General features: G+C 43.8%; 1 protein-coding gene across 5 annotated transcripts in view; it reads left to right on the top strand.

Moving 5' to 3' along the window:
* GNAS (GNAS complex locus) overlaps positions 1-21,068 on the top strand; it is a 156,246-nt gene that overhangs the window by 131,575 nt on the left and 3,603 nt on the right. For all 5 annotated transcript variants that reach the window (XM_030532848.1, XM_030532845.1, XM_030532844.1 and 2 more), the window contains 6 exons: positions 1,066-1,120; positions 14,291-14,364; positions 16,591-16,649; positions 18,731-18,851; positions 19,362-19,492; positions 20,345-20,412. In XM_030532848.1, coding sequence (XP_030388708.1) covers positions 1,066-1,120; positions 14,291-14,364; positions 16,591-16,649; positions 18,731-18,851; positions 19,362-19,492; positions 20,345-20,412 — 508 coding nt within the window. The remainder of the gene's footprint in view (positions 1-1,065; positions 1,121-14,290; positions 14,365-16,590; positions 16,650-18,730; positions 18,852-19,361; positions 19,493-20,344; positions 20,413-21,068) is intronic.

Genomic DNA, 21,068 nt, shown 5'->3' with positions numbered 1-21,068 from the left:
AGGTGTGATATGGAGAAGTTTGTAGCATAAAATCCGGATGTTGCTGTAGGCACAAACATTGAGTATCTGTGAAAGGTGAGCTGAGAGGGAAGAATTTTCATATAGTTGAGCTGCATTAGTGTCAGTATACACTAGAGCCTGTTCTCTGCATCCACTGTTTATCTCTGTGCTAGTGGGGCTATAAAACATATATATTAAGGCATTTTATTGATAAATGTGTGAGCATTTTGCAACTGTTGTGAAACAAGTAATTAATAAAGCAGCATCCTGGGATTTTTGCTTCCAGTTAAAATGAAAGGAAATCAGGAGGGAATGATTACTGCTAAAGGCATTTTAAAGACCACGTTAGCATTGCTATCTTCTTTAGTTGTATTAATCAATTTGAGTAATACAAATCTCATTATGGCTAATTAATCTGCCATTACCTACTCTGGTAAGTAAACTAAAAGAACTTCTGCAAACAATCAAAGGACAGATCAGTCCTACTTTACTCTTAACTTAATTAGCAACATAATTGGTGCAGGGATTTCACCCATTCTTTTGAAATAAAGTAGTAAAGTTTGATTTAAAAACAATGTTCATGTCTTACTTTTGTAATAACTAAATGCAATGAAAGAAATACTTTGCCTAATGTTCTAATGTTGGGGATAGCCGAGAATGATAGCACAAGTTATATTAATGTTTAGATATAGATATTTGTCCACACGGTTTGAAAAAATAAAACCACATGTGTGTTTCTTAACAATGAAACTGTTTTAGTGAAAATTGTAATGAGATTATCAGAATAGTCGATTAAATTTGTGTTCCTGGCCCTCTGCTGGATAGTGGTAGCCAATGCAATTCTTTTTGTATTGCTGTTGCAGATGCAGTGCCATTCATATGTTAAATAATTTACATCACTTCAGCATTTTGTAAATATGAAATGTAAGATACTGGGGGATAGGGGGAAACCCAAACACCTGATAGCCTATCTTTTAGGTGAAGCCTACTCAAAAGTTGTAATTTAACTTTAGAGATCATTAATGTATTTGATGACAAAAAATGACATTTTAATTTTTTCCCCAGTTTTCTAGACAAGATTGACATAGTAAAACAAAATGAATATACACCATCTGACCAGGTGAGTAAAATTATATTAAGAACTTCTATAACCCAACCACTATCTATTTCCCGTTGCCAGGAATAACTAAGCTTTGAATTTCACAATATATATTTTAACTTCCTTTTGTCAAGTTGATAGCTGCAGTCTCCATTGTAGATGCCAACCTGTGTTGTATGATGTTTAACATTGCAATGAAAATAAAGTTTACATGCATATGCTTTGATCTCAGCTCAAGTGTATCAGGAGCAAGGAACTATGACGAGAAAAACTGCCCAGGTTAAAGTAAAGGTCAAACTTCTCTAGTAGTAAAAGCCATCCCTTGTAACCATTGGAATTAGAGCTTCGTAAAGTCAGCCCCCTCCAGCTGAATAACTGCCATAGATATTCCTTAACTTAAATTTTGTTTATGCTTTCTCAGTCCTCCTGGCTACCACTGCAAATTAGCTCTCTACATAAAGCAATGGGCCACGTTGCTGACAGTTAAAGATAGCTTTCCAGCCTTTTCCATACATGTTACCTGTAAAATCAGAGGACTGCCTTTTGTTAAACCAGATGACAGAATAGCCTACCAGTCAATAGTCTGTCAGTTTAAAACAGCATTCTCAGCAGGATGGTATTGTTGTAGTGAAAATGTCGTCTGACCCAGTGTTTTGTAATTAAAGGCAAGTGTTAGTAGCACTGGGAAAACTTCCTTTGCAAATGACACCCATTTTCTGGCTTGGATCAGTGCATCCAGAGCTAGCAGAAGCTAAACTCCAGACATGTTCTGCCCAATGAAAGTGAAGTTATCCTGTTTTTATAATATGCCCGCTTGCATGCAGAATCACTTTATTATTTACCAAAAAAAAAAAAATGTGCTTAAAGTACAGCTAAATGTGCTTAAAGTACAGCTAAATGTGCTTAAAGTACAGCTTCAGTTTCTAAGATTTAAATTAACATTATGGTAGAGTATGCAAATGTAAAACTAATTGGGCTAGGGAAACCTAATTATAACAAACTATGGACCAGTTGCTACTCCATAATGCATAGGAGCCTGGATGAAGCCAAGTATCAGCAGTTGTCAGTTTTTCGGTACATATCTGAACTGTTCTTTAACTATATAAGCAAAATATGTGGCAGTCCTTGGTTTTATTTATTAACATGCTGTTCAACAACAGCATCCATTTTAAAACACTCAAGCCCATAAGCAAGCCTTGATCCTGCAATTGGATCCACACAAGTGAGCTCCTGTGCCCCTGGTCCACATGTCCAGTGCTTTGCATGCGCTCAGGGATCTACCCTCATGGATCCGACAGCAGCATCAGGGCCAAAAATTGCTCACAAGACTTATCACGTATGTCCCAGTGAATAGATATCTAGACAGCAGAACAACAAAGCTCTCACATTCTACTAAAACAGTCAAACAACTTAATGAATTTTAAAGGTCAGGCTGCTATGGATAGACTAGAATCAACACCCTCTCCTTCAAAAAGAATCCCATTCCAGTGGACCAGAGGTCTGTAGTAGGACATGTTTTGTTAGGATTTGATAGAGCTTTCTATTACTATGGCTTCCCTAACAGTACTTGATGCTTCTAAACATTTCCCTACATCAAAATAGCCTTTGATTATTTCTTTAGAATCTGTTGCAATCCCTTTAACTCATATTGAACACAATAAGGTTCTTTATGTGAACTGGCCAGTTCATCATAAATTAAGGACACGATCCTGTGACTGGATCCATGGAGGCAGACTTCTGTACCTGTGTAGAGTTCCAGTGGACTCCACGTGGGCCATAGGGGTCTGTCATTGTAGATCTTAAGGCAGTATCAGGGTTGAAGGAGTAAAAAAGTCAGTCTTTTATTACCACAAAAAGAAAAAAGAGCATTCTGACAGATTGCTTCCTCTTCAGGTGCAGACCCTTCTCTTTAGGAGAGAACCGCTTCTCAAGCTACCAGATTGAATGGTCATAAAATAAGTGTAGTCATGTCTGATTTGTAAGTTTTCCAATAGTTGATGATGATCTGAAATTTAATGAATGCTCAGTTTATCTAACCCCTGTTTTCAGGAAGGATTAGAAGTGCAGACTGACTTTTACCCACTTACAACTCTGATTTTCTTTGTCCCTTCTAAAATCACCCTTTCATCTAATTTCCTCTAGTAGTCTGCAGTCCCTTCAGGGTTCTTCTAATAGTCTCTCCAGAGTTACCGGAAAAGAGCTTTGTATGTAGGCAACTTTGTCAGTGTGCTTTATTTTTAAGACAAAGTGGGGATAATATCTTTTATCGGACCAGTTGTGTTTATGAAAAAGACAAGATCTCAAGAGCTCTGTGTAGCTCAGAAACTTGTCTCTCTTGCCAACAGAAGTTGGTCCAGTAAAAGATATTACACCCACCTTGTCTCTCTGATATCCTGGGATCAACACAGCTGCAACAACATTTATTTTTGTCAGTGTAGGGATTGTAACTTTTTGTTTAGTTTGCAAATAATTTGAGCTTTCGTTTGAGGACCAAACGTCCAATCCCAAGACACAATGCACATGCACTTGACTTTGTGCACAAGTAGTCCCATAAAGCATGCACGTGAGTTTCTACAGAAAAGTAGCCAAAAATGTTAGGCCATGTCTGCATTGCACTTTTGTTGTTAAAACTTTTGTCGCTCAGGAGTGTGAAAAAACCACTAGGGTGACCAGACGTCCTGATATTTACTTGTTTGTCCCATATCCTGGTCGACGTTCTGTCAGGACGCAGATTGTCCCGATATTTTGCCCTCCAGTGCACAGGTGGAGGGGGCTCAAACCCTCTGGCCCCGCCCCAACTATGTCCCCTCCCTCCCCCATTGGATCGCTCTCCAAATTCCCACCCTTGCTCCACCCCCAGCCCTGCCCCCTCACTGCCCCATTGGACCCCTCCCCAAATCCCTGCCCTGGCCCTGCCTCTTCCCTAAGCATGCCACATTCCTCCTCCTCACCCCTCCCTCCCAGACTTGCGCTAATCAGCTGTATGGTGGCGCAAGCGCTGGAGGGAGGGGGGAGAAGCAGGATGCGGCTGCCAGCTCAGGGGAGGTGGAGGCGAGCTGGTGCAGGGGGGCAGGGTGCTCAGCCCCCACTAATTTTTCCTATGCTCTAGCGGCTCTTTTTTGTTTTCTTATTTTTCCTCCACTGCCTGCTCTTGGGTTTGTTTTGCTCTGTCCATCGTTTTCCCCCGCTCCCTCCCCCCACCACCTGCATCCCGATATTTCATGTCTCTCATCTGGTCACCCTAAAAAACACATCCCTGAAGGACACAAGTGTTAACAACAAAAAGTGCCAGTGTGGACAGCGCTTCATCGGTGGGAGATGCACTCTCGCTAATAAAGCTACCGCCCCTCATTAGAGGTGGTTTTATTTAGTCACTGGGAGAACTCTCTCCCGGCAACAAAGAGTGGCTACACGCTGCGCACATTACAACGGTGCAGCTGCAGCGTTAATTTTCCCAGGACTGTTTCAAGCAACAGTGATGAGGAGAGACCAATTTGCATCTTTTGCTCTTGAGATTACTTGGGGGTGAATTTATTCATTTCTCCTTCTAAAAGCTGAGTTTCTTAAAAACAATTTTTTTTAATTGAGATCAATTATTTGTATTAAAAATAAACAGATTATCTGACAAGCTTCTTTTTGAATTGCAGAGAGATTAGCCTGCAGATATAAAATCATAAATTTAATGTTTCAATTTTATATTGGAGGCCAATGATGGCAGGAGCTTTGTGTGTAATTATTAATTATGTCGGGGTCGGCAACCTTTCAGAAGTGGTGTGCCGAGTCTTCATTTATTCACTCTAATTTAAGGTTTTGCGTGCCAGTAATACATTTAAACATTTTTAGAAGGTCTCTTTCTATAAGTTTGTAATATATAACTAAACTATTGTTGTATGTAAAGTAAATAAGGTTTTTAAAATGTTTAAGAAGTTTTAATTTAAAATTAAATTAAAATGCAGAGCCCCCCAGAGCGGTGGCCAAGACCCAGGCAGTGAGAGTGCCATTGAAAATCAGCTTGTGTGCCGCAAGTTGCCTACCCCTGAATTATTTGCTTGTTTAGGACCATTGACTTTGATGGAGCTTCATACATGTGCAGGAGAATGCCCAGGTGGAGTAGTGCTTGTCTTCAGACATTTTGAAGATGGCTACTTGTGTTTTTAAACTTGCACTGATTCTAGAGCCTGACAGCTTCTAGTTTTTTCATATTTAACGTTTTAATTATCAGAGAATTTTATTTTAAAATTATCATTCCTAACAAATGGATCTAATTAGAATATATGCATGTTGAAATATTCTAATATAAGTGTTCAAGAAAACTAGCAAGTTTGCAACAATTTGCTGTTAAAGAAGGGTTTGTAAAATGCAGCCATTTTGTTTAACGATTTAACAGTATTGTCTAACCTTTGGATTTCGTCTAGCAATGTGACTCTTTAAGTTTAAACACTGACTAATTTATAATTCTTTAATATAATATCAGTGCAATAAGGGAGTGGCTTTTAATGCACTCATCAGTTTTTTAATATTCTACGCCATTCTTATGGTCTTATCTGTATGGTCCAAATGTAAGATCCATTTGTAACAGTGCCCAGTACAGTCCCAGTAATACCAAGATTAGTAACCATGGTAATTTAAGTCCTGGATTTCAAAAATCTTCAGTCAAATTCAAAATTATGTCTCCTGATAGAACATGAACTTTCAAGATTTAATTTATTTGAAGCCTCTCTATATTTATTCGCTTCTATGTTAATTACCCTTTAGGCCAGTCATCCTCAAACTTTTTTTTTGCAGACCACTTTAAAATTGCTTAGGGTCTTGGTGGACCACTTAATGATCTTTCCAAACGTTGTTTGTTCCGCTAGCTAACTATTGTAAAGCGCTTTGGATAAAAATGCTATATAAAAAATCTGAAATAATAATTAACATGTTTTTGTTCTACAAATAAAAGCACGCAACTCATATTTTAATATCAGTAGTCTCTCCCCTGCTGTGGAAGCCCATGTGCACACCTTAGAAGGAACTATCTGCAGACCACCTGAATGAAGTGGTCTGCAGACCACAGTTTGAGAACCTCTTCTTTAGGCTTTCTACATGCTTGCCAGTCCATACAAAACACCTCTGGTGGCTTTTGCTTATTATGTAGGCCAGTATCACAACTTTCCTACTTTATAGCTATCTCAGCTCTGGGGATCTGATTGTTTTTTTTGTGTCTACAGGAAAACCCTAATATGATCACAGTTTTAAAAATCTATTTCACATAACATTCCATCATTTGGGTTCCTAGTTCTTACCAATAATAACGTGAGCCCCATGTCTTTCCCCAGTAGCCAGGTATTGGGAAGAAGGGGAGAAATCTTCCATAAAAGGCCACTTCATTAAGGTTATTGCAGCCCAATGTCTGAAAGAGCCTCGTAACCCTCCTCTTGCAAGACTTAGCAACCCTGGGATTGGGAGAGAATCCAGGTTGCAGTCTGTTTAAGGCTTGGGAATAGGCCTGGAAGTGTGGGCAAGTTCAGGACCCCCAACCCCTCTGCCAAAAGCATTTCTAGGAAGTGTAGTGCCAGGGGATGCTGGGGCGTCTAGGCCTCCCTAGCATGACACACTGGGAAGAGAAGCAGAAAATAAGCACATTTTTCTCTGATAACAGGAGACAGCAGATGGAGGCAGGAACTGGAAGTGTCCCCAAGTGATTGGGAGAGCTCTTCCTGTTTACATCTCCTTTAATCCTCTAGTCTCTGGGGAGAATTGGGAACCTCAGGAGGAAGAAGCTTTTTGTGTTTGCTTTGAGCTTCAATACCAGACTTGACAGTTTGGTTTTAATCAGTGCTCCCCTGGCTGCTTCTTCGAGTGATTGCTCATATCCATTCCAGTTAGGTGTGCGCGCGCCGCGTGCACGTTCATCAGAAGATTTTTACCCTAGCAACACTTGGTGGGTCAGCCATGGTGCCGGATATATCCCCCTGCCGACCCAACCGCCCCTCAGTTCCTTCTTACCGCCCGTGTCGGTTGTTGGAACAGTGGAGCGCGGCTTAGCTGATCTCCACCTCCCTAGCTACTCGTAGTTTTCTCATTGTTATTGTGTATATAGTTCAAATTTTTATACTTGCAGTTAGTTTATTATTTTCTTTAACATAGTTAGCGTATATAGTTAAGAGGGGTTTGGGGATTAGCCCCTTCCCCTCACCCGGTGCCGGGGCCCATGCCCGGTTCACTGGGTTTCAAACCTTGCTCGGCCTGTCGTAAGCCGATGCCTACAGGAGAGCCTCACGACTCCTGCCTTAAGTGCCTTGGGAAATCCCACCTCGCAGATAAGTGCCGCATTTGCAAGGTCTTCAAGCTGCGGACCAAAAAGGAGCGGGACTTTCGTCTTAGACAGCTCTTGATGGAGGCAGCTCTTACTCCTCCACCATCGGCACCGAGCGCTGGACAATCCGCACCGGGGAGAAGTGCTAATGCCCCTCAGCACCAACCGTCACCTGCCCAGATGTCTGCTCGGCACCGCTCCCTCTCCCCGCAGGTAAAAAAAACATAAGACTCCTGCGGCTTCCGTGTCCACGCCGCAGTTGGAGCACCCGCCTAAGTCGGACCGCCCGGCACCAACAACTGCCATGGCACCGACAACTTCAGCACCGTCGATTCTGGTCCCGCAAGAGCTATCGAATCCGGTGCCTGACAGCTCCCCGGCATGCGCCATGGTTGAGCTTACTATTCCCTCCACGCCGGAGACTTTCTCTACGGCAAGGGAACTGATTGCACTGATGGAGTCTGCGCTGCCTCAACCCCCAGCACCGCCGGTGCGGGCTATACAGTCCATAGGCAAGCCTGCCCTACTGAGACCATCCTCCGTCGGCACCACTGAGAGGCACTGATCACGATCGCGGTCCCATCGGCGTTCTCGGTCCCATCGCCAATCCTGGTCCTGATGCCGCTCGCAGTCCAGGTACCATTCTCCATCTCGGTACCGGTCGCACTCGTGGCACCGTTCAAGACCCAGTTCACCAGCCCAATACTCTCGGTACCAGTCAAACTCCCGGCACCACTCACAGCACTGCACCTCTCGCAGCCGCTCCCGGTGTCGAGCTTTGAGGTCCCGGTCGACCTCCTGGCACCGTTCCAGTCGCAGGTCCTGGTCTTGTTCCTGGTACTGGTATAGCGCCCAGTACCGCTCTCCGCTGCAGCGTACAGACAGACTACCCAGGGATGGAGACCATTCTCAGGGTTTTTGAGCTCCTCCTTGGCCATCTCGCCATGCATCTATGTCATCCCATGCGGACAGTGCTTCTTATGCACAGGACCGTGACTTAGATGTTCCCAGGCGTGTCTTTCAAGAGACCCAGGCTCAAGACCAAGGACCTCATCAGTGGTCCTTCTGGATGCCTTGGGCATATCACCAAACCCAAGGTGGACCTCCAGTGCCATCACGCTCCATACCGTCGGAGCACCAGGTACCGGAGGCTATTGTTAGCCGCCCCCCTCCTGTGGCTATGGAGGACGCTCCCATTCAGGCACCAGAGCCTCAGGTCCCACCGGAGCCGGATGTCGCCCAAGTCCACGAGACAATGGAGGACCCGATTGTCCCTGGCCTTTCCTCTTCCTCTTCTCCAGATGAAGCGGTGGCGGGGACATCCTCTTTGGGCCCTCCTCCAATTGACCCAAGGTCACATCAAGACCTCCTGAAACGGGTGGCTCTGAATATGAACCTCCAAGTGGAGGAGGTTCCTGAGATAGAGGACCCGGTGGTAGATATTTTGTCGGCTGACACTCCCACAAGGGTGGCCTTACCATTTATTCGGACGATCCAAGCGAAGGCTGATACCATCTGGCAGTCTCCAGCATCTATTCCGCCCACAGCTTGGGGAGTTGAGAGGAAGTAGATGGTGCCCTCTAAGGGGTACGAGTACCTGTACGTACACCCTGCTTCCTCATCATCCAGTCGGTTAACAAAACGGAGCGCCATGGCCAGCAAGCCCCTGCCCCAAAAGCAAAGGAGGCTAGGCGCATATATTTATTGGGGCATAAAATCTACCCTGCTGGGGGCCTCCAACTCAGGGTGGCAAACCAACAAGCCCTGCTTAGCTGCTATAACTATAACACCTGGGCGGCAGTTGAGAAATTCACAGAGCTAATCCCCCAAGACTCGCGCCAAGAGTTTGCGGCCCTTTTGGAGGAAGGAAAGAAGATGGTGAGAACTTCTCTCCAGGCCTCCTTAGACACAGCCGACTCTGCGGCCAGAACTCTGGCTTCAGGAATTACCATGAGGTGAATATCATGGCTTCAGGTGTCAGGCCTTCCACATGAATTGCAGCATTCGAATACAGGACTTGCCTTCGAAGGTCAGGGCCTATTTTCAGAAAAGACTGCTAAGTCTGAAGGACAATACGGTGATCATACGCTCGCTCGGGATGCACTCAGCGCAGACCCTTCCGGCCTCAGCCTCAGCGCCCTTACCCCCCTCCTAGACAACGGCAGGACTTCGGCAGGAGGTGTGACCGAGGCAATCGTAGACAGCAGTCTGGACCCCAAGGGGGTCAGAATCACGGCCCCGGCAAACCACCCGCGGGACCTAAACCAAACTTTTGAAGGCGCGCCTGAGGGCGACGTACCAGTTGCAACAGGATCCTTTCCCTCCCTTTTGCAACTGCCTTTCCCCTTTCCTCCCTGCGTGGACCCAACTAACTTCAGATCGTTGGGTCTTACGCACGGTAGAATTTGGATACCACCTTCAGTTTATTTTGCCCCAACCCTCATCCTCGTCCCTTTTCAGGGACCCCTCTCATGAGCAAATTCTCTTGCAGGACATACGGTCCCTCCTTGCCATGGGAGCTATAGAGGAGGTACCGGAGGACTTGAGGGGCAAGGGGTTCTACTCCCGCTATTTCATAATCCCCAAGGCGAAGGGAGGTCTCAGACCAATTCTAGACCTGCGGGGACCCAACAAGTTCTTGATAAAGTTGAAGTTCCGCATGGTATCCCTGGGGACCATCATCCCATCCTTGGATCCTGGAGACTGGTATGCCGCCCTCGATATGAAGGATGCGTATTTTCACATTGCCATTTATCCTCCGCACAGATGGTACTTCAGGTTTGTGGTCAGCCATCAACATTTCCAATTTACGGTCCTTTCGTTTGGCCTCTCCACAGCCCCAAGAGTGTTCACAAAGTGTATGGCCATAGTCGCTGCCTCCCTCCGTCGTCAACACGTACATGTCTTCCCGTATCTCTACGATTGGCTCATTCGCAGGGACTCCGAGACCCAAGTAACGCGGCACATGGGCATTGTCAAGGACCTATTCATCCAACTAGGCCTGATGATCAACCTAGAGAAATCTACTCTGGTTCCCACACAAAGATTAGAGTTCATTGGGCCCATTCTGGACTCCAGTCTCGCCAGGGCCTGCTTACCACAGCTGCGGTTTCACGCAATGATATCGATTTATACAAGGCATACAGAAATTCCCAACCACTTCGGCTCGAACTTGTCTCGGCCTCCTGGGTCACATGGCTGCCTGCACGTTCTTGAACAACCACGCCAGGCTACGCCTATGTCCCCTTCAAACTTGGCTCTCCTCTGTATACCACCCAGGGAGACACAATATAGACAGGATCCTCACGGTTCCCCTGAGACTCCTAGGCTCCCTCGACTGGTGGTTGACGCCCTCCCTGGTGTGTGCAGGAATGCCGTTCCATCCGCCCCAGCCTTCTGTGGCCCTGACGATGGATGCATCATCACTCGGCTGGGGTGCTGACCTCTGACATCTTCGCACTCAAGGCCTTTGGTCATCTCAGGAGCTGGCCTTGCACATCAGTGTCTGAGAGTTGAGAGCAGTCCGCCTTGTGTGCCAGGCGTTTCAAGAGCATCTGCAAGTCCATTGTGTCTCAGTGTTCATAGACAACACAACGGTCATGTATTACATAAACAAACAAGAGGGGACACGGTCCTTCCCCCTTTGTCAGGAAGCCATTCAACTCTGGGACTTTTGTATAGCCCATTCGATAGATCTGGTAGCGTCCTTTCTCCCAGGGGTTCAGAACACTCTGGCGGATCGACTCAGCAGATCCTTCCACTCTCACGAGTGGTCGATCCGTCCGGACATTATTCATCTGTTTTCCGGAAGTGGGGATTTCCCCGCATAGACCTCTTCGCTTCCTGTGAGAACAGGAAATGCCAGATGTTCTGCTCCTTCCAAAGTCTCTCCCCAGGCTTGATCTCGGACGCTTTCCTGATACCATGGACGAGCCAACTGCTTTACGGTTTTCCACTGTTCCCGCTGGTTCCCAGGGTCCTGCTAAAGCTCCACAGGGACGGAGCTCGCTTGATCATGATCGCCCCAACATGGCCCAGGCAGCAATGGTACACCATGTTGCTCAACCTGTCGATAGCCACCCCAATTACCTTTCTTCTTCTCCCAGACCTCATAACTCAGGACCACGCCAGACTTCACCACCCAGACCTGCAGTCCCTTCACCTCACAGCATGTCTCCTGCGTGGTTGAGCCAGTCAGAGTTACGCTCCTCTGCCTCAGTACAACAAATACTTCTGGATAGCAGGAAACCTTCCACTCCGTCTATGTATCTGGCCAAGTGGAATCGTTTTTCCTGCTGGTGCGAAACGCAAAATGTTACTCCCACCAAGGTCTCGATCCCCACCATCCTGGACTACCTCTGGTCTCTCAAACAGCAGGGCCTAGTGGTATCACCATTGAGGATGCACTTGGCGGCCATTTCTACCTTCCACCCAGGGGAGAGTGGCCGCTCTGTGTTTTCACACCCTATGGTTTCCAGGTTCCTCAAGGGCTTGGAGCGCCTATACCCCCAAGTACGCCGCCCTGCGTCTACCTGGGACCCCAACCTGGTCTTAACCAGACTTATGTCTCCACCATTCGAGCCATTAGCAACTTGCTCGCTGCTATACCTGTCCTGGAAGACAGTTTTCCTCGTAGCCGTTACATCAGCCAGACAAGTCTCCAAGCTTCAGGCGCTCACGGTGGACCCACCTTATACTGTCTTTCACAAGGACAAGGTGCAATTGCGACCACACCCAGCGTTCCTCCCTAAAGTGGTATCGGCCTTCCATATCAATCAGGACATCTTCCTTCCGATCTTCTTCCCAAAGCTGCACTCATCATGATGGGAGCAACAATTGCACTCCCTAGATGTCCGTAGGGCGCTCGCATTTTATATCGAACGGACGAAGCCCTTTCGTAAATCGCCCCAACTCTTCTTCGCAGTGGCAGACCGAATGAAGGGCCTACCTGTCTCCTCCCAGAGGATCTCCTCTTGGGTGACGGCATGCATCCGCACTTGTTATGACTTGGCTCATGTTCCCTCGGGCCATCTCACTGCACATTCTACCAGGGCTCAGGCTTCATCTGCTGCCTTCCTGGCTCATGTACCAATCCAGGAAATATGTCGTGCAGCTACCTCAGTGGTTTGAGCATTGGCCTGCTAAACCCAGGGTTGTGAGTTCAATCCTTGAAGGGGCCACTTAGGGATCTGGGGCAAAATCAGTACTTAGTCCTGCTAGTGAAGGCCGGGGGCTGGACTCGATGACCTTTCAAGGTCCCTTCCAGTTCTAGGAGATTGGTATATCTCCAATTATTACTATTATTTACCTGGTCCTCGGTCCACACCTTTGCTTCGCATTACGCTCTGGTTCAACAGTCTAGAGATGATGCAGCCTTTGGCTCAGCAGTTTTGCATTCTGCCACATCTCACTCCGACCCCACCGCCTAGGTAAGGCTTGGAAATCACCTAACTGGAATGGATATGAGCAATCACTCGAAGAAGAAAAGACGATGACTCACCTTTGTAACTGTTGTTATTTGAGATGTGTTGCTCATATCCATTCCAAACCCACCCTCCTTCCCTGCTGTCGGAGTAGCTGGCAAGAAGGAAATGAGGGGCGGTTGGGTCGGCAGGGGTATATATCTGGCGCCATGGTGGCGCCACTCCAGGGGGCGCCCAGCCAACCCACCGAATGTTGCTAGGGTAAAAATCTTCTGACGAACGTGCACGCGGTGCGTGCACACGTAACTGGAATGGATATGAGCAACACATCTCGAAGAACAACAGTTACAAAGGTGAGTAACCGTCTTTTCTCTGGAGAAAGAAACCCTATGGGAAGAGCCATGTTTGATTTAAAAGGAACTCCAGTGGGAGACAGGGGGTAGCCTTTGGGGAATGTCAGCCCAATCCACCTCTACCCCGATATAATGTGACCCATATAACACGAATTTGGATATAACATGGTAAAGCAGTGCTCCGGGGGGGTGGGGGAGGCTGGACTACGCACTCCAGCGGATCACGGATATTCGCTATAACGCGGTTTCACCTATAACACAGTAAGATTTTTTGGCTCCCGAGGACAGCGTTATATCGGGGTAGAGGTATACATTCCTGAATGTATAAAGCCATAATAATTTTGGTTATGTGGTAGATTGTTGCTCCTTTTTTTAACACAAATGTCATGTTTGGGATGATAATTGCTGTGTGGCATCTGTTGTCTCTAACTATGCTTCACCAAGATACAGGATAAGCAAATAGCAGAGTGTGCTCAGTTATCTATTTTGGAAAGCTTAACATTTTGTTACCACTGTATCAGCATGTTAAGCATCTTCTTTTCTCAAAGTGAGCCTGTTCCATGTAGCCTCTCAGTCTTAATCCCTCACTATAGGCACGTTGCTCTGTCATGTGAGGAAACAGAAATGTAGGTTATTTTGCACTGCTGTGTGACGAAGCCATCCACTGTTCACCTGACAATTTTGTTGTCTTATGCTCAGAAGTTAATAGTCTGATTTTTAAAGGTGGTGCTGAGCACTCACTGCCCCTCTGTAAATCAGTTGAAGTTGTGGCTCATCACCTGAACGTCCGACCTTCAGTGAACTCTTACAAGATTTAGTAGATCTGAAGGCCACATCCTTAGAGGTGCTCAGCACCTGCAGTTGCCATTTTGCAAATGTTCATTGGTTCTCAGGGATTTGGCACTCGGATCCTGATTGTGCAAATGCTTGTTAAGCATGTGTACAAATTTTTAGGTTGGGGGCCTTCTCCCAACTTCACATACATTTTCCTTTCTCTACAGCACTGAGTACAAGAGCAGCACTCAGCAAATTATTATATTTTCTTTTCAAATTTGGAGGTTTGAAGAATAATCAAATCACTGCTTTGAATAAAATGACTTTCTCTCTTGTACTCTAGGACCTGCTGAGATGCAGAGTTTTGACATCAGGAATTTTTGAAACCAAGTTTCAGGTGGACAAAGTAAACTTTCAGTAAGTATCCTCCTTCATTATTGCTGAATTTAACACTTAACGGAAAACAAGTATTTGTCAGATACTTCTGTCTAGGAGCTTTACATTTTAAGGTTTAAAAACACCATGGAAATTGGCCGACATTTTTATGCTTTTGATTTAATGCCAAAGAACTGGTGGTTTTTTCCCACATGTTTTGATAACGCTTTTTGATAACTTTATTCTCCTTTACTCTATCTTTCTATAAGCCTGAAAATAACTTTCCTCCGGATTCTTTTTTTTTCTGAATGGCAAACATCTTTTCTTCTGTTTTAATGCAGCTGATATTAAAATGGATACTGTTTTGTTGACAACAAATGTGTATATCGCACTTTAGCTTTCCAAAATACCTGTCTTGTGCATTTGGATCGTCTTCTCTGATTATGCGAAGCCAGGAGAGGAAGCAGAGAATGCACTTTTGTGGATAATATTAAAATAACGGGGCCATGTCTGTTGTTTTTTTTTTGTAATTGCTCAGCAGTAGAGTTAAGAGAAGATATGTACACACACACGTTTAAAAGAAAGCGTATACAAAAACCACTTTATTCTATAAATTCTGCCCTCTCGTAACGATCTGCAGCTCTCATTGTTCTCAGTGGAAACTGCATGCAATTTGCGCCACAGAGCACAGTTTTTTAAAGTAGTCACTTAGGTCCCAATCTGTACAGGCCACTGCATCTGAGTGGAGCCCTCCTGACTTCAGTGGCACTTGGTGTAGGCTATGGGGCCTACATGTACATATCTCACTTTTAAGATTGGGACCTAAAATTGTACTCTGGGATCTTGTATTTGCTTCAGTACTAAGAGTATGTCTACACTGCAATAAAATGCCCATGGCTGGCCTGTATCAGTTGACTGGGGCTCAGGCTGCGGGGCCATAAAATTGCAGTGTAGATGTTTAGGCTTAAAATGGAGCCTGAGCTCTGGGACCCTGATCCTCACCAGGTTTCAGAGCCTGAGCTCCAGCCCAAGCCCAAATATCTACACCGCTGTTCTTAGCGCCACAGCTCAAGCCCTCGCAAGCCCAAGTCAGCTGACCCAGGCCCTGAGACTCATTGCCATAGGTCTTTTTGTGCTGTGTAGACATACCCACAGATAACACTATCTGAGCTGTTACCTAGATTCTTTTCCCAAATCTCTTCATGTCATGAACTAATCTCTCATTTGAACTCTGGAGTTGGTCTGTAACTCTGCTTGCCTTTTTAATTCTGTTTTGGTTTCCTATAGTTTTCTTTTCCTCTCCTTCCTGTTGCCTTTCATATTGTCTCTTGGAGAGTGTCTGTCAACTAGTTTTAGCTAAATATAAAAGAACAGAGAGAAACTTTTTTCTTTGAACTGCTTCCGTGCCTTCTTTTCTTCCAGGTCTGTCGTGTTCTGTATTTAATAAAAGTTTAAAATCAATGTACTGACCAAGCTGTCCAAAATCTAGGTGTGTATCAGAGTAACAGAAGATGCACACTTTCCTCCCTTTTCCACTTTATAAGGAGGTGGTGCTTAACGGTTGTTTGATGGCCCTGACCCAAAAATGCTGACTCTTAAATATCAATCTGATATTGTTGAACCTAGATCTACAGTATCTCTGTGAGGAAACCTCTCATCATAGTAGTTTTATTAAATGTCTCTTTGATCAGTGAGGACAAATAAGAACGCTGTGATGTGCTTCAGCAGTTCTAGCTTTTCTTGTCTTATTAGTGCAAATGAGGGAATGGGCTTGTCTATATGAAATCTTGGTGAGCAGCAAGCCAGGGTATGAATGTATAGCACACTAAATCACTGGGCGATCCTGCTACCACATATTAAAAGTTCATTAGCGTGCTGTGACATTCTGCTATTTCAAACAGAACTGTAAAACTTTTAGTGCGCAGTAGCAGGGTCCATCCACACGGACAGTTAATGTGCAGTTGTCTTGTGTGCCGTAGATTTACACCCCAGCTTGCCACACACTAACTTTTCATGTAGACAGGCCCTAAAAGTACTACATTACGTTTTGGGGTGAAAGCCTCTTTGCACTGGCGAATAGGGTTTTACTCCTGCCTGCAGATTCTGGCAGTCCTTTGTCTCATTAAGTTCTGAAAAATGGGAGGCCTGGGGTTGTTTACATGCTGTGTTCACAAACAGCGTTTACCCTTACTTCAAATACTGTATGTCAGAGTCAGGAGAGCAGCGGTGTTTTTGTACAGTAAATGACTAAGGGTTTTTCCTCTTTAGCATGTTTGATGTTGGAGGGCAGCGAGATGAACGCCGAAAATGGATCCAATGTTTCAATGGTAAGATTTGGAATTGACTTTTTTTTACAAAATTTAAAAAATAAAAGTTCATTGCAATATTTTAATGTAAATAACACTGGAGATTTAACTCCTGTCCTCTTTAGTTGTCTGGAATCATACGGTGTCTCTTTGAACAGACAGATTGGCTGGAATTTGTATCATCGTGTAATCTATTGTAAATGTTTTGAATGTCTTGAGTGAAAATTTGGGTGGGAAGGAAAGCAAGCTGGGTAACTTAAAATAGTTTGTCCAAACTTTCTGCAGCCCCAAACATCTGGCTGTCATTTAATAAATTCTCCTTTTTGTGATTTGCCCGAGACATGACAGTTCATTTCCAAACTCTGTCTGTTCTGTCTTAACAAGTGAAGGGCTACATGTAGCATAAATACGGGTGATCAAATTAAAATGCCACATTATTGTGTGTAAGAGAAGCTATGTTGCTGACCTAGTAGGTGCCACTCTTCCAAGTTAACAATGAACCATTGCTGCAGTCAGGTGCTGGGGAGCCCTTTGGAGGTTCTGGCTTTTGGATAAGTTGTAAAATTGTGGTCCAGAGTGGCACTGCTCATAGTTTTCCACTGAGTTTTGAAATTGTTGCACTTTAGGCATTTAGGTATTTCTGTAGGACAGCTTTTAAAATAATCCTATAGAATGTGTTAGGCCCTGTCTAAATTGACCAGGAAAACTCTAACCACTTTGCTGGGAAAAACTGTTGGTAAGCTCCTTCCTCTAGAATGCTAACATAGCAAAATGGCACTTAAAAGTCCTATGCACTTTTTGCAAGAGCTGGACTGTTAACAATTTTTTTGTGTCCTGGCCAAAATCCCTTTTGAGTAATCTAGTCTTTCGTAAACTCCTCCGGTAGTTTAAATTGTCCATAGTCCTTTTTGTGTCCTGAACCTAATATGTGTGAGTTTTGTACAGCTGCTGCATTCTACCCCAGAGGTGTCTGCATATCAGTTGTGTGTGAAGCATTTCTTTTGTGCACATAATTTTGTAAAGCTAGATCTAGTCAAAAATTTTCAGACTTCCATTTTTCCCATTAAAAAAATTAATTTCACAAAATTCCTCTCCCCCTTTTTAGATCAGTGCTAATGAGCTCATAGAAGAGGGAAGATGCTAAATAGAGAGAACATAGTTTACTTGCTTGTTATTCAGCTACAGTTGCCGCCATAATATCATCTGAGCAATGGGATATGCATGGGACTGCTGTGCAATGTTTCCTTTTGCCCTACTAATAAAAGATCCGTTCAGTTTTCACCTCTGCTCCGTCCTCTTCCTGTTTCCTTACGATCTGCTTCATCTCTCCTGCTGTTGATGTCTGAGGCAGATGAGCTTGGAAGTCAGTATGAGGGGTTTGGAGCAGCACAGCCACATAGAATCATAGAATCTCAGATTCTATGATTCTGTGAATGTCTCCCTGGAAAGAGGCAGTGTCCCTCTGAGAGGTATAGTATGCAGTGGGAGGAATTAAGACTGGAGCCATGAATTCACAGTGACTCTTGTTTCATCCTTCTGTTTTCTTTCCTTACCTTTACTCCAGTCATCTTTCCTCTCATCTCTCCAAGGAATAGCATTTTAGAAAAAGGTTTTGAGAAGGGGCCATACTAGTGTGATTTCAGTGGTTGTGCCTTTTGTTGCCATGGAAGCAATTGCCAAAGGCATCTTTGCTTTGTCTTCTCCCAGTGGCTCCCTAGAGTTGATTTTTAGCTTTTTAATTCCCTCTTTTCTTTTCATTCTCCTTTTCCTTTTAAAACTCACTCCCTTTTTCTCTGTACTTCTTCTTTCTCAATCTTTTCTCCAGTCTCTGATCGTTCTTTCCTCTCTTTCTATAGTTTTTCTATTTTTTCATTCCCCGTCAGTATCCTGCATCCCTTTCAGTCCTCTGACTTCCCACTTGCCTCTGTTATGCTTCCTCCTCTTTCTTATTTCTTACACCTAAAAAGCAGGAGGCAATCATTTTAGGCCAGCCCATCGCCACCTCAGTGAAGCTGGAAGCTTTACAGTTTCATAGAACTCTGGGGTTCTTGAAGATTTTTATCGGGATCTTGATGTTAACTACTGGCTGTTTCTTGCTTTAGATGTGACTGCGATCATATTTGTGGTGGCCAGCAGTAGCTACAACATGGTTATACGAGAGGATAATCAGACCAATCGGCTTCAAGAAGCACTAAACCTCTTCAAGAGTATCTGGAACAACAGGTCCATGAATTGAAGTTTCATCATTCATTTCACATGCATTAGTAACACTGTTATATTGATAAAGTTAATCTTTGGTATAAAGTGCATCATTTCTATTTCTGACATGGCCCAGTCAATCATTACCTTTGATCACCACTGTAAACCTGATACATGGAATACTAACACACAGTATTAAAATCTAATGGAAAAAAACTACACAGTATTGGGAAAATGGTAGTCCTAATAGTGGGAAAAAATAAACTAAGCTTAAGAGAAACTATGATAGTACAGAATATGACTATATTCTCTAAAGCAGTGGTTTTCAACCTTTTTTCATTTGCAGATCCTTAAAATATTTCAAATTGAGGTGCAGACCCTTTGGAAATCTTAGACATAGTCTGTGAACCTGCGGAGGTCTGCGGACCATAATTTGAAAACCACTTCTCTAAAGTGTAGTGTGTTATGTTTTTTGTTATTGATGTTTAAGCTTAGCCATATATTCTAACAATATTTGGCTTCAATTTTCTATAGGTGGCTACGGACCATTTCAGTAATTCTTTTCCTGAATAAACAGGATTTGCTAGCAGAGAAAGTTTTGGCAGGGAAATCTAAAATTGAAGACTACTTTCCAGAATTTGCTCGCTACACTACACCAGAGGATGGTAAGAACATTGTTCTCATCTTTTTAATAAACCTATATCATCGAAGTACCACTTCCTTGGGCTATAGTGTATGTTAACTGTGTATGTAACATTTATTGGACGTTTCAGATAAACTTTCAAACAAGCAAATTTCTAAAGTTGAAAGAATGTTCAGTATCTTTCAGACAAATTGTAATTTAAATATTTCTGCAGTCCCGTTAAAGGACATTATCTGTTCGACATACACATAGGCATCTCAACATTTTATTACGCACTTTGTTGCTAGACTACTCAGTGCAGTGCTGGAATCCAGCAGTGTCCTTTGAGGTTCAAGATTCCATGGGAACACCCTTTCTGTGTGTGACAGCACTTTTTAATGATCCTTTTTTTTTTCTTTTTAAAGAGATTCTCTAAGGAAGTTTCCATCTCATATTATGCGGTTACTTATAAAATAAATATACCTGTTACAGATTCATTCATTTTAATGACCATCAGCCTTCCTTTATCTGCAGCCAGAGTAGTACAACTTAACCCAGTCAATGGCATTAGAGGTGATATGGTGTTGCAGGTTACCTGTAAGTTCCTCACAAAAGCTTGTGTTTGCACTAATATATCCTTACATTCTGACCCATTCCTGACATTATGGATACCATCATATTTTGTTGCTTTCCTGGAGTCTTACTGCTTTAGATACCATATTAAAGACTAGCACTATAATATTTTATGTTAAGAAAATTGTTTCAATTGCAATTGCACAGAAAACAAAGACTAGTTCATAAAGTTGATGGTCAGTGGGTAAGTTACGATTTTCAGAATCATTACTATGAAACTCCTACTTTAACAAATGCTTATTGTATTATTATTATTAACCAGCAACACCAGAGCCTGGTGAGGATCCCAGAGTTACAAGGGCCAAGTATTTTATTAGAGATGAATTTCTTGTAAGTATTTTCTTTTTTCTGTGTACGTTTTTCCAGCATAAGCTAAACTGTGTTTTAATATTGCAGAACTGTTTTCCTGTTCTTACAGTGGCTTATATTTAACCTGTGTGCTATGGAATACACCCAATTAGAGGTTTAAAAGGTGTTGGATTTTTTAGCTACTTTTCATTTGTTTAACAAGATACACAGTTAAATGATTAGAATAATTGTTGAGAATCCATAATTCTCAAATGGGAGATAACGGGTGCTGACAACAGTAGCAAAACTCACATTTGACTTCAGTGGGAGCCAAGATTTCATCCACTACGTCACTTCTAAAGGAAGTTGTGGTTGAAATCAGTATATTATCTGCTGAATATTAATATTTCCCTGCATCGTTCCCATCATCTCTTTAGCCTGCTGATTAGTTTTAGTAACAATTGCTTAAGTATTTGTACAATAAGTACCTGAATTGGGTGTCATTAGGGATACTGAGCATTGCAATAAAAATTGGGACTCGTCTACACCAGAACCAAAAAAATACTGAGAGACTGTGTGTAGTTTGTAAAGAGGAGCTGAAGATTCACACACAGGCAAAATTCACACACAGGGAGAAGTTCACTATGGGAGTGGTGTGGGCCAAGTCCCACCCCCACCTGCACATACATTTCCCCATT

The sequence above is a fragment of the Gopherus evgoodei genome, chromosome 14 (genome assembly GCF_007399415.2).
Source record: "Gopherus evgoodei ecotype Sinaloan lineage chromosome 14, rGopEvg1_v1.p, whole genome shotgun sequence".
Taxonomy (NCBI): Eukaryota; Metazoa; Chordata; order Testudines; family Testudinidae; genus Gopherus; species Gopherus evgoodei.
The sequence above is the reverse complement of the archived record's forward strand: the minus strand, read 5'-3'. Positions and strand labels throughout refer to the sequence as shown.